The sequence below is a fragment of the Silurus aristotelis genome, assembly GCF_946808225.1.
Source record: "Silurus aristotelis genome assembly, chromosome: 29".
NCBI lineage: Eukaryota > Metazoa > Chordata > Actinopteri > Siluriformes > Siluridae > Silurus > Silurus aristotelis.
In genome coordinates, this window is record NC_139602.1 from 4,652,652 (window position 1) to 4,667,712 (window position 15,061).

Genomic DNA, 15,061 nt, shown 5'->3' on the forward strand with positions numbered 1-15,061 from the left:
GGGCAATGTCTCGGCATCATGTTCACCACATTTGATGTCAATCGAATTAATCCTAGGAGAAGAATTTAAAAGTTCACCGCATGCACTTATAAAACAACCCAACATGGCCGACTTCCTGTCGGGCGGAGCTAATAAGTCTGATTGTGAAAGTTGTTCGGGTCGATGAGATTTATATGCATACCAACTTTCATACATGTGCATACATGTTTGCCCGATCTGTGCACCAATATTTGTTGACGTCTGTGCCAAATTTCTGGTGTTTTCGTGCATGGTAAGGCACCCAATGTGCATGCCAAATGCTTAAATACGCCTGAAAATGAAAGTAAAGTTTGACGCATTGCCATGGGAACAGCGTTTCAGATATCAAAAATCCCTTCGCAATTTATCATCTACAATGTCTCTGCATCATGATGACCATGTTTGGTGTCAATAGCATGAATATCCTGGGAGGAGTATTTAAAAGTTCACCACATGCAACTGTCAAAAAATCCACCTTTTGTGACTGACACACTTCCTGACCCCTGTTGGTGGCGCTATGTCCGAGATTCACAATAGGCACATTGATGCGATCGGAATCCTTGGCCGAACATACACACCGCGCGTCGTCCCAATAAGACATTTTTTGCTTTAGATATTAGACACTTGCTGTTCTCTGAATTCGCCATAACTTTGTCGCCTCGCCATGGCAGCACCGTTCGAGATATAAAAAATCCCTTCGCACGTTGGATGTCAATCGCATGAATTCACTAGGAGGAGTATTGAAAAGTTCACCGCATGCACTTATAAAACAAACCAATATGGCCGATTTCCTGTTGGGCGGAGCTCATATTTTTGAGCGCGAAAGTTGTTCGGGTCGATGAGATCTATATGCCTACCAACTCTCGTGCATGTGCGTACATAATTGCCCGATCTGTGCACCAATGTTTGTTTTTGCATTACAGGGGGCGCTACAGAGCCCCCCTGCCACGCCTGTATTCCAGCCTTTGCCTGGGCCTAGTGACGCACGACTCTGACGTGTGTGCCAAATTTTAAGAGTTTTCGAGCATGTTAAGGGACCCCAATTGGCCAATGTGTGTAAAAAAAAAAATAATAATTTAAAAGTGACAAATAATAATCCGAGAAAAAACAATAGGGCTTCGCACCTTTAGGTGCAGGCCATTTTGGCCTGCTCCTCGGTGCTCGGGCCCTAATGAGAAATTACAGTAGGTTTTTTTATGAAAATAAACCTGTTTCTAGGATTGGTTGAGTTGTGGCGTCTCATTGGTTATAACGTCTTCAGCACATTGATGTGTACACGGAGAAAAGTCTTGACGCTACCAACACGTCTTTTTCACAGCATTTTATGAATCGTGTAAAATATGGATGTTAGCAAATTGCTCGTCAGTTCTGATTATTATTAGCAAGTTATAGTTGCTGATTGTGTGCCCATTGTTAGTTATGGTCTGGCGCCAGCTCTGGATTTAGTGTTTGTTCGCACTGTTTAAATAAATCCATCACTATGTTGGGAGCAAACAAACAATTTACACAATAGCACTTCATGAAGCAATACAATATGCACATGTTAAGGATATACTGTTTTTGCTTACCGTGTTTCTCCTTCATCCGTGACTTGGACGCACACTTCTTTCTGCTGCTGGTTGACCCTGTACTCTCCACCATTTCGCAAGCGGCTGTGTTATCTTGCCGTCATGCAAACACGTAACTTGAGCAGCCCAACTAATCGATAACGCCATTCGTTGACAACGATAAGCGATTATTCATAAGCGATTATTATTATTGATTATTTGTTGTAGCTTTACTGTGAAAACAGTTTTCTGTGTCATCCACAAACGCAGGTTAAATTTCTACCATGTAAAGAAGAAGCCATACATGGACCAATCCACTGCAGCTGATTTCTCTGGGCCAACTGAAATTTGAAATTCTTTTTGGAAAACATGAAAGTCAGACTAAAGAGAAGAGGGACAATGTGGCTTTTTAACAGTGCTCAATTCAAAAGTCTGCATGAAATAAGTGGCTTGCCTTTGAAAAGGCACCATCAGTGGTGCACTACAGACCTTTTACCAACTATAAACACTGGGCACATCATGAAATGAAATATAAAACAAAGAAGACCATAAACTGTTAAGCAGGTAGAATTTTTTATCAGATATGGATGGACATATTGACGATTCCTTTCCAAAACACTCCTCAGTTCTCAGACTAATACAGACTTGTTAAAAGAAGAGAAGATGCTAGTAGTAATCATGGCTGTCACAACGGTTTTGTGATCTTACCATCAATATCAAAATGACCTTTTTCTTTTTTTTCTGATTAGGTGATCAGAAATGTCTCTGTTCTCATTAATGACTCCCTCTGTCTCATCCACCTTAACCCCATACTCATTGTTAGCTTCGTAAACTAGTCTACGTCTGTGACTTTTTCCAACTTTCATACTAAAATTGTGGTATCCAACTAAAAAGACACTGGGACAAAACAGAGCAATGTCAAAATTGTTTATTTAGACATGATTAATTAAATATTAAATAGCTGCACCAAGTACAAAAATTATATATATAATATATATACATATATTATATATACACACATATATATATGTGTGTATATATAATATATGTATATATACACACATATATATGTGTGTATATATACATATATTATATATACACACATATATATATATATATATATATATATATATATATATATATATATATATATATATATATACACACACACACATATGTACATATACATACATGTATATATATATATATATATATATATATATATATATATATATATATATATATATATATATATATATATATATATACATACATATTTATATATAATAGTCTATTCTTCTTGTAAAATACATTGACAGTGTATTTTTGTTCTATTTACGTTTCTTTAATTTGATTTAAAAAAAAAAATGTATGTTGCACACTGTCAAAATGAGCAAAATTATAAATTGTGATTAGAAATTTAAGCAAATTAATAATAATTTTTCATTTAAAGCATTATTGTGTAAAGCTGTCACTCAACACAATCCAGTCCAACTGATGTAGCATTCATGTCTACTAAACAGTAGAAGTAGAAGTAAAAGTAGTGAGAAAGCTGTTGTAGTTCCCCAAAAGCACAAGTTTCTTTCAAGGACAGAACTGGTGTTATAAGATCTTCGATAGATACAACTAAATTAGTGCAATTCAAATGCAAATTAATGCAATTAATTAATTAATTGATGCAATGCTAAACAAATTAAACAATATGAAGTTAGTCTAGACAATACAATTCTTTCTAAACTCATTAAACTGCTCAGATGTATAAATAAAAAAAAATGCGAATCATTCTAGATAAGAGCATCTTCCAAATGCTGTAAATGTAGGTGACACTTCTAATCAGTCATTTTAAACATGATTTAGTGTGACCCATGTCATCACATTCATGTCATCACAGGAGACTTTGGTGGCCTGTGGTTATTAAATGTGTCAGTATCAATCCTGGTGGCAAGTTTGTCTTGTCTAAAATGTACCATTTATTGGCTCTTATTATTCCCCTGTGTGATTCAGAAATGAAGACATAAGATAGAAGAACAGACTGAACTGACTCTTAGATCAAACACTGCAAGCAAATTCTGTACAGTATATGATCATCTGACAAACTGACTGCAAGTTAATGAGCATTTTTCATTTGCTTTTTTACTCTACATGAAGTAAACATTATCAATTCAAGATGTGGTAGCAATGCTAACAAGAAAATCCTAGCTGACAGAGAGGGAAAAAATAGATTACATCCAGTTTTGCACTATAGTACAATACACAATTGCCTGTTGGTAAATTATATCAAAGAGAAATATAGAAATTAACCAGCCTTGACTATGATTTTTACACGCAATATGAAAATGAAACTTTAATACTCATAACTGAAACACTGACCAATTACTTGCTGGGTACAGACAGGATGTGGGGCTTGTTGACATAATGCTAAAACTCATCGAGTGAGCACAGACACACTTTTTCACCCTTTTTTTTTTTTTTTTTTTGCCCACTCCAGAACAACTTCATATTCATTGTAATACTAACTTAAAATATTGCTTAGGATCCTTGTCATGCCTTGTCATCCTAGAAGATTCAATCATGCCTAGGTTTCAGAATGATGTCTTGAGGTCATGCTTCATTTCACTAAATAATTATCCTTTTTCCAGGACAACACCCACAACATGATGTTGCCACCACAGTCAGCCTTTTCCCTTTATACTGTGCATAATGCTAATACTTTACTTCTCCTGAAGTGAACTTTACAGTTCATTCACAAACTGGCATTTGATCACATCCCCACAAACACACCTGGGTCCAAGTTTAAACCTTTGAACCAATTCGCTCATCCCTGAATGTCATGCAGTCCCCATGTTTGTACGGATGCTTGTGATATTTCTAAATAGTTTGGAAATTGGTCCTAGAAAGGATTAGACTTGTGGAGGCCTAAAACAATTGTCTTAGATCATATCTAATTTGCTTAATTTTTTCCACAATCTTAAAGGATAAAAGCTACTGCCCTCATATACAGACTCAGTTGCAACCCCAAATAAATACAAATTATTATCATTACAATTCTTTAATCACTACATTAAAAAGTCTTTACATCGATTTCTGTAGTCTGCAGTCGGTTTAGGGAGACCTGAAATTCTAGCAGAGTGAATTAAAGCTAAAATTATTCTTTTTCTAATCAATCACTTTAAAATGCCCTCTGATTAGAAAAGTTGCCCTAATTGACTTGTCAAATAAAAAAAATATTTTTATATAATATAGAAGTAAATTAACCTAATACTTGAGTTGTGAAAACCTAGACATCCTTTGCTTGTGTGTATACCATTGGAGCCGTATAGAAATGATCAAGACCTGAGGAATTGACTGGCCTTTTTGACCTTAATAAATACAATACTTTACAATTCAATATTAAATAATTATATTATTTATAACACAATAAAAGGGCCCAACCATTTGTCTTTGCTGGACATTCTTAATTAAGTTTCCTAATTATAATTACAGATTTTGTTACGCTATTTCATGCATAGTGATACATGTTTTTTCTCTGTGATGCAGAACAAGGTCACGACTGATGGCCTACAGAACTGACAGCCAGAGTGCTATGAGAGAATTATACTTTAATATCACTTACTTTAATTAATATTCATTGCTGTTTTTTATGGTCTGATTTATTCACATGCCTTCACAGAACAATTACACATTTTCTCTGCTTTTGGTATGACTGAGAAAAAACAATTTAGTTCCAATAAAATTTTATTTGTATAGCGCTTTTTACAATGAACATTAACTCAAAGCAGTTTTTAACAGATAAAGCGGTAATATGGTTATATAAAAGAATGTGTATGTTTATTGCGTATACCGTAACTATTAAGCGCACCCAAATATAAGCCGCACCCACTGAATTTTACAAAGATGTTTATTTTGAACATAAATAAGCCGCACCTGTGTATAAGCTGCATGTCTACACTGAAACTAATGAACTTTGTCTGTTACACGGTGTAACGGATGAAATATGTTGTGGCAGAGCGGCATTTTGGGAATAGCCTGCCGCCGCATTTTTCCGCTATTCCTGCATGTGTGCAAGACCGAGGATTATGTCCTTATTATTTTTTGATGCTCATTTCTAAGTTCCTTTGACTAACCTGTAACGCTGTTGCCAAGAAAAATAAAAAGCACGAGTTTTGGAAACCCGTCTGTGCTTATATGATTTCTGTTGCAACTGGAGTTAGTGAGCTCTCCCATGACCCAGACTCAACGCGTTACAACGGCTTGTATCTAAACAGTAGCCAGAAAGTCATTGTTCACTGTCTTCCTCCCTCCTTTCACAACTATTTCTCTCGAGAGTTTTTCTTTTGGCATCGTCATGCGTTTAAAAATCACCACCGGTGAAGTTTTTCTCCCGATGCCGTGCAGCTCAGAACACAGGTGAAGTGTGTTTTTTTATGCCCGGTTGTTTTCAGCGTGACGAATGATTTGCATTTCCTGTTGACAGTCCGAGTGAGCGGCAGGTCAAACGCCAGAGGAACATCATCCATATTTATGATGTGGTGCAGCCCGATTCAGTGGGAGCGCATCTGATTTAATATAAAGAGTTTTAATTGGTTTAACTGAACCCGTTCGGCAATTTCATTGGTCTAATGTTATGGGGTTCAGTTTTCTGACTTGAAGTTTGTGAAACCGGAAAAACCCAGGAAAAATCCATAAATTAGGGTTCAAGGCGTGGGAAAAAAGTAGCGGCTTATAGTCCGGAAAATACGGTAAGTTAATTCCTTATAATTGTTTACCAAGTCAGCGGCGATTTTGGCAAGGTAAATCTCCATGAGACTATATGAAACATTGAGAGGAACCAGACTCAGAAGGTAACCCCCATACTTATCTGGGTGGCACCGAGTGTCAATTTATTGCAAAATAATATAATAACATATATATAAAAAAACAGAAATGTCAAGATAATTTTTTATTTTTTTTGTAAGTGGAGTGACGACAGCGTGTTTAAAAGCATCTGACACATACCCCAACCTAAGACAATCATTAAAAAAAAGGCTGGGACCCATGCAACTGAAAGCCTCTTTTAGTAGTCTGGGCAGTACTACTATATATATATATATATATATATATATATATATATATATATATATATATATATATATATATATATATATATATATATATATATATATAACATTTTATTTATAGAGCACCTTACAACAGCCAAAAGGAACACAAGGCACTTTCCAGTAAATATATAAATATAAATATATATAAATGTTGATGTATGTTTTGGATCATTGTCCTGCTGGAATCATTGTGCAGGTCATCTGGCAGAAACCTAGACAGCCCCAAAACATTAAAGAGCCAACAATATATTTAACTGTGGGCATGAGGTACTTTTCAACATGGCTTCCTCTCTGTGTGTGCCAAACCCACCTCTGGCATTTATTGTCAAAAAACTCTATTTGGGGTTCATCTGACCATAGTACGCTCAAGTGTCTGGCAAACTAAAGACATTTGAGTTTGCTTTTGGATGAAAGTAGATTTTTATTTTGAAACCGATACAAACAACTTAGGTATTTAGGTGAACTAGATCTCAGGGAGTTTTTCATTGCCACAGTCGCCACCGGCTCGCTCATCAGGGACAAACTTAAACTTATGAAGAACATCTTATTCATTCTTATCACCACATTATCTGTGTAAAGCTGCTTTGAGACAATGTTCATTGTTAAAAGTGCAATACAAATAAAAATTTAATAAATTGAATTGAACTTGTGCAGTTTTGAAGACTTTATGACCCCAAGATGCAACTTCTGCAATTATCCAGCTGTGATTTTGGAAAAAAAAATTGACATTTTCTTCTCACAGTAGTTTAATATGGACATGCATCCTCTTCTTGGTTAATTCATCAGATGTCAACTTTAACTTCTTATTTATTGTCCTGATATAGAAAAGGGGCATTTTCAATGCTGCTGTTAAGTATAGCTTAAGAACCTTTTACCGCACATCACAATTTTTTTTCATAGTCCATTTTCCATGGTGATGAATGACAAAGGGAGTTTTGGACTATGTGTTACTTCGTATTTATACTGGTGTGAGTCAGGAAGTCATGCTTGAACAATTTCCTATTCTTATTCACCAAAGTGTACAAAAATGTTTTTTTATATAAATGTGTACTTTATGATTATTCAAATATATTTTACTCCTGTTAATTCAAAGGGGTGACATCAACTGTGCCATATTTATGTATTTTGCAAAGATTTGTTATTTTCTAAAAACTGACTTTTTTTTTTCTTCTATGTTCATTTTTACCAAAGATACCAATATTATTAGACGACACTGTACACAACCAACAGATGCAGACATACCCATGTTCTGAATGAACTGACAAAATGTTTGGTCCATTGTGGAAATGAATTTCAGAAGTGATCTGGCCCTGGTTCATTTTAAGCAGAGTCAACATTCTGATCTGAAATGTACGTGCCAACGTTGCCATGACAACTGCTCCCCTTTTCCAACAGACTGATAGAATTCAGTATAAACACCATCATCATCGACAGAAACACACACACACGAACACACACACGAACACACAGAGAAAGAGAGAGAGAGAGAGAGAGAGAGAGAGAGAGAGAGAGAGAGAGAGAAAGAAAGAAATATGAAAACAATCTTTTAAACTGATTCTGAATAATTCTGACAAGCCATTCAGCAGTATATTGAATCAAAAGTAACTGCAATACATTAATATTAATCTCCCGCTTTACAGCAGTTTATCACAGAATTGCATTTGCCACATAACTAATATGTTTGCCTGATTTTCCTGGCCTTCCAGCACGATAGACCAAAAAACTAATAGGGAATTGTTTTATGTTGAAATAATGTAATTTCTTAATAAAAAAATAATTAATAATTATAGAATGAAGCAAAATGTTAATAAAGTACAGTACAGTATACATAAAATAGCATTTTTTGGGGTGGCGTCCAGTTTTGGAACGTAACCACCGGGTTATCCCAGACAGGGGGTTACTGTAGAGTTATAAACTTTATATTATTTATATAAAACTCATTATGGAAACAGAATCCTAATCATGTGCATTTACAAATAAGTGCACAGAAAGAGAAGTAAACACGGTTGGTAAATCAGTGTTTTTTATATGGTGTGCTAAATTTAGTTTTTCACAGCATTTCTAAAAAACAGCAATAAAACTAATTAATAATCAAAGCAATATAGAAATTAGCATGGCATTTTAATATGAATTTGTGTCAGATTTATTAAACTGAACAACATCGAAGTGAGAATCTCAATGGGCTTCGTTAAGAAATGAACTTCAGATGGATGCAAAATATCAATCACTATTTGCATTCACACACGTGTGTCATACACACATACATGTCTGATCTTACACTCATATCTAATTTAAAGACACAGTTGCTGTGAATTTATAAACAGAAGAAAAAGCATACTATGTTTATTTAAGATCTGAGAAAAGGTTATTTTACTTGTATATTTAGTATAAATATTGAATATTGATAAATGTTTGATTTGTATTTTATCAGTGTGTTAAGAGAACTGCACACAAATCAAAATCCATACAAAAATATGAACTGAAACTCACCTTTAACTCCTCTGATCTCTTCAATTAATATTCACAACATAAAACAGAATGCGGAAAAATGTATTCTCAGTGTCATGGCATGATTGTTGGTGCCAGACAGGAATGAATATTTCAGAAACGACTGATCTTTTACAAAAAACTGCCTCTTTTTCAGTCAAAGGAGAATGTCCTGTCTGATTTGCGCTGACAAATGAAAGAGTACCTCAACCATGGTGAACAGAAAAGCATCTCAGAACAAAAGAAAATGTCAAACCTTGAGGTGGATGAACTACAACAGCAGAAGACCACATCAGGTTCTGCTCCTGTCAGCCAAGAAGAATAATCTTAGACTACAGTGGGGTGTATAAAAAACCTATATCACACAGAAAAATTTCTTAGAAGCATAAAGGTCCTATTACACACACTGTCAATCATATGCTGAGTCTTAATGTTGCATTTGCAGTGTCCTAAGAAAGTGTTGATTGACACATGGTAAAAATTCAATGAGGCAAAAAAACAGTTCACTTGCTGACCATCAGGCAGAAGAAGCACCAGAGGCTGTTGTAGAGGAGATATGATAGAGCAGACATCTGACAGAAATTCATTTGTAAGAGATCTGGGGTAACCTGCAAACACCTTGGGGATTTCAAGGGGGAAATGCGTGAAAATGACACAATAATTGGGACAATTCAGTTTCCAGTTTTAGTCTCTTGCAATCTCCTACTAGTTGCCACTCCACTCAAAGTTGGATCAGGCCACTGCAATACTGGATAATATGCTTTTGGTGATTTTTATTTAATAATAAAATTATGGCTTTAGTTAGCACAGGTCATAACAGTACTAAAAAGAACTGAAGAAATACAAGTCTTTTTTATTATTACTTTTATATGGACTGGTTTTTATAATCATTAATACTAGAACATGGAATGGATTAGCATTAATGAAACCTTTATAAGTTTTTATTCCTGATTACTAACCTGGAGTGTTAAAAAAAAATAAATGCTAAATTAAATGTATGCCTTGAATCTTCTTTTACCACCAAAACAGTTTGTTGCAAGCTGCAAAGAGTCAATATTCATGATTGGCTGCCATAGCCAATTATCTGTAAGAGTTATTGTGTAAAGAAGCCTCATAGAAGCTTACTACCTGAACTGTTGTGTGCCCATAGTGAAGGATGGGGTAGATGAGTGATTGATTTGGCTGCAATATCATATTCTTTTGGCCCACTTCTTACTGTTTATAATGCTAGATTGGTGAGTCACTGCTAAGGACTACCAAACCATTCTGGATGACCATGTGCACCCAGTGTTCAAGAATTGTACACTGAATGTGATGCCATGTACCAGGACTACAATGCACCAATACACACAAGCAAGACGAGTGACAGAGTGGTTCGATAAACATGAAAGTTAAACATCTTCCATTCCCTGCACAATCACAAGGTCAGAATATGATTGAACCTTTAAGGTGTTTTGGAGAAATGAGTCAGGAAATGTTTTCCTGCAGCCACATTACATAGACACTGTTCTGCAAGAGGAATGATTTTAAATCACTCTGGCCACTGTGCAGGACCTGTATCAATCATTCCCTACAGAAATGAATGCTGACACAAAAGGAAACCCTACACCATTTTCATAATTTGCTGCAGTCTGCAAATCTGGTGTTTCAGGTTTCCTTGTCCACTGCCTGTTAATCAGTTAACTGTATTTATTAGGAGTGACACTGAATTTTTTTTAAAGGTGATCAAAAACTGCTTTGGTTACAGTGGATCAACTGCCTTCATGTCAGTTTGTTACTAACATTTTACTGATGTAGGCCTGCTGCTATTGATTATTTTAGTAATCAAGTATTCTAAAGATTATCTAATAAATTAATCGATTAATTAAACAAACAGGTAAGAAGTACTTTTTCTTTTGGAAGCAATACTAAGTTAGAAAGAGAAAAAAAGATGCTTCTTTTGGGTCTCTTAAAATGAACAAGTAATTTGTTTTACTTTTAGAAAAATTTCCATTTAATTGCCAAAATTGCATAAAAGAATATCGGTGAAAACTAAATCCATTTAGTGCATTTATTACAGTTATAATAAGTTATGGAAAAATATTTTTATGAAACATTATTATTTTCATTTATGTATTTATTTGTCTCCAAAAAAGCTGCATGAAATTTTCCACACACTAAATCTGTGGATTTTTTTGCCAGCTTTTAAAAACAAAACAAAACAAAAAACATTCTCCACTACCTGCTCCACTAGTCTCCACTGCAGAGGGACTTTTTGAAAAGAATGTATATAAATTAAAATATAAAAATCTATTTTAAACAACTGTATGGTGTTTTTTTGTTTTAGTTTAGCAAACTTTGGAAGCTTTCTGCCCTGTCCACCCCCCCCCCCCCCCCCCCCCAGTTTTCTCCACAAATTATTTTGCCTCGATTAATTTTTGTAATCAAATTACTCGAGTAATCGTTACAGCCCTAAAACAATGTGATTGCTTGTTCAGTTTCGATGTGGGTATGTGGTTGTTACCAGAGATTCTGGAAGCTTGTAAAGAATGGTGAATCCGATAATTATTAGTTAACAGTTAACTCATAACCGATCATTTTATGTTTTTACTGTTTACTGTTTACTGATTACTGTTATCTGTGACCAGAGGTGGGAAAATTAAGTGCAAATACTTAATTCTTGTACTTGAGTAGATTTTTTTTTTATATCTGTACTTCACTATTTATTTTTCTGACAGCTTTTTACTTTTTCACATTTATTGAATTTTTTAGACAAATATCTGTACTTATTTAAGTTTTAATCTATTTTGTGACATGATCAATATTTTTTCTTCTCATTGCACGGCATTTTTAGCCCATCAAACTATTAGTCATTAAGCAGCTTTTTCAACCTGCCACTGGTGTATCATTTCATGGTTTTCACACACCTAGTTTCCAAGATAAAAATAAGCAAGACAGAAGGCAACAAGATGTCTGGGTAACTTGGATGAGACGGAGGGACTCTTGTGTTCTATATCAGTGGTCCCCAACCTTTTTTGCGCCACGGACCGGATTAATGTTAGACAATATTTTCACGGACCGGCCTTTAAGGTGTGGCAAAAAAAATACAACAAAATAGAATGATATTTTCTAAATATAATAATAAATGTGAATCCACTGTGTTGTTTTTTGTACATTTTGCTCGCTTGGGGGTTTGAATGTAGCAGTAATGTATTATATGTTAGCGGCCAGAGCAGCTCCTTTGAGAAGGTAGAGGATGGAGGTAAAACATGTGACTGAGGCATCATGACATAAATCAAGAGTGAGTCATAGACAGATGTGGCGGAGAGAATCTGGTAATTTTCCAAAATAAAACATTGTTCAGAATCAGATAATAAAATAAAACGGAAATAATGTAAGTTATGTATTCTTTCTGTGTGGCCAATTGACCCGGGGGTTGGGGACCACTGCTCTATATAGTGGATCTTCAGCCTGGATACATTCATTATGTAACATTTGAAATTCTTTTGTATTAATATATTAATATGATGTGAGGTTCAGTTTCCAGCGTGACACTAAAACAGGTAGTAATAATGGCAACTTTTTACTGAAGTACATGTCAGAGCCCAAACTTCTTTAACTTTGGTGAAAAAGTGTAGTCAGTAATTCAACTTTTACCAGAGTCTTTTAAAACATGAGTATTTTTACTTCTAGTTAAGTGAAGGATGCGTGTGCTTTTGCCATCTCTGTCAAAATGTGTACTTTCTTCAAACAGCTTTAAGACTACATATTTAAAATGGCGATGAGGTGTGTTTAAGATTGAGTTTAGATTAGTGATCACTGATTAGAGACCAGTTTACTCACAATGCGCTTTTATTTAATAATCCACACAATGCTTTTACCATCCAAAATATCACGATAACCACAAATAATGAGCATTTACAAGCTTTTGTCGCTATAATCACTATGCATGTATATGGTAAATACTATATTCGCTAAAAACATTCTAATATTACTAACAAATTTCCTTAATTCCCTATATATATATATATATATATATATATATATATATATATATATATATATATATAACCCAGCCATTATGGATGCACAAGCCAGTGCACTCTTAGTGCCGGTCCCAAGCCCGGGTAAATGGGGAGAGTCGCGTTAGGAAGGGCATCCAGCGTAAAACATGTGCCAAATCAAATATGCGGATCACAAATGAGAATTTCATACCGGATCGGTCGAGGCCCGGGTTAACAACGACCGCCACAGGTATCGTTAGCCGACAGGGTACCGGTGGAAATTGGGCCACTGTTGGCCGAAGGAGGAGGGGGAGAGGAGGAAGACGTCTACGGAGACGGCAGGGAAAGGAGCAGTGTAGGAGAGTGGAGGTTCGGGTTCTTACTTTAAATGTTGGTACTATGACGGGTAAAGGGAGAGAGGTAGCTGACATGATGGAGAGGAGAAAGGTAGATCTGTTGTGTGTTCAGGAGACCAAGTGGAAAGGGAGTAAGGCCAGGAACATTGGAGGTGGGTTTAAACTGTTTTATCATGGTGTGGATGGAAAGAGAAATGGTGTAGGGGTGATTATGAAGGAAAAGTACAGTAAGAGTGTAGTGGAGGTGAAGAGAGTTTCTGATAGGGTGATGATCGTGAAGGTGGAAGTTGAAGGGATGATGATAAATGTCATCAGTGCCTATGCTCCCCAAGTTGGCTGTGAGATGGAGGAGAAGGAAAAATTCTGGAGTGAATTAGATGAAGTGGTAGATGGTGTACCTAGGAAAGAACGATTGGTGATTGGGGCAGACTTTAATGGGCATGTAGGTGAAGGGAACAGAGGTGATGAGGAGGTGATGGGTAGGTATGGTTTTAAGGAGAGGAATGTGGAAGGGCAGATGGTGGTAGATTTTGCTAAAAGAATGGAAATGGCAGTGGTGAACACTTATTTTAAGAAGAAGGAGGATCAAAGGGTGACGTATAAGAGTGGAGGAAGGTGCACACAGGTGGACTATGTGCTATGCAGGAGATGCAACCTGAAGGAGATTGGAGACTGTAAGGTGTTGGCAGGGGATAGTGTAGCTAGACAGCATCGGATGGTGGTCTGTAGGATGGTTGTGGAGGCGAAGAAGAAGAGAAGAGTGAGGACTGAAAGAAGAATAAGATGGTGGAAACTGAAGGAGGAAGAGTGTAGTGTGAGGTTCAGGGAAGAGGTCAGACAGAGGCTCGGTGGTGGTGAAGAGGTGTTGGATGATTGGGCCACTACTGCAGGAGTGATCAGGGAGGCAGCTAGAAAAGTACTTGGTGTGACATCTGGAAATAGAAAGCAAGACAAGGAGACATGGTGGTGGAATGAGGAAGTGCAGGAGAGCATAAGGAGAAAGAGGTTGGCAAAACAGAAGTGGGATTGACAGAGTGATGAGAAAAGTAGGCAGGAGTACAAGGAGATGCGGCAGCAGGTAAAGAGGGATGTGGCGAAAGCCAAGGAAAAGGCATATGAGGAGCTGTATGAGAGGTTGGACACTAAGGAAGGAGAAAAGGATTTGTACCGATTGGCCAGGCAGAGGGATCGAGCTGGGAAGGATGTACTGCAAGTTAGAGCAGTAAAGGATGGAAATGGTAATGTGTTGACTAGTGAGGATAGTGTGTTAAGAAGGTGGAGGGAGTATTTTGAGCAGCTGATGAATGAGGAAAATCAGAGAGAGAGAAGGTTGGATGATGTGGAGCTGGTGAAGCAGGATGTAGATAGGATTAGTAAGCGAGCAGCGATTAAAAGGATGAAGAGTGGAAAGTCGGTTGGACCAGATGACATACCGGTAGAAGCGTGGAGATGTTTAGGAGAGATGGCAGTGGAGTTTTTGACCAGGTTGTTTAACAGGATTTTGGAAGGTGAGAAGATGCCTGAGGAATGGAGACGAAGTGTGCTGGTACCGATCTTCAAGCATAAAGGAG

At 36.4% G+C, this 15,061-nt stretch overlaps 2 protein-coding genes across 6 annotated transcripts in view; one reads left to right on the forward strand and one right to left on the reverse strand.

Annotated features, from left to right (window-relative positions):
* LOC310722588 (uncharacterized protein) overlaps positions 1–14,689 on the forward strand; it is a 478,020-nt gene extending 463,331 nt beyond the window's left edge. The window contains exon 2 of the mRNA XM_083535168.1: positions 14,071–14,689. Within this exon, the coding sequence (XP_083391294.1) occupies positions 14,071–14,520 (450 nt within the window). The 3' untranslated portion in view covers positions 14,521–14,689. The remainder of the gene's footprint in view (positions 1–14,070) is intronic.
* Positions 1–15,061, reverse strand: part of sash1a (SAM and SH3 domain containing 1a) — a 316,459-nt gene that overhangs the window by 297,085 nt on the left and 4,313 nt on the right. The gene's annotated exons all lie outside the window — the stretch shown is intronic.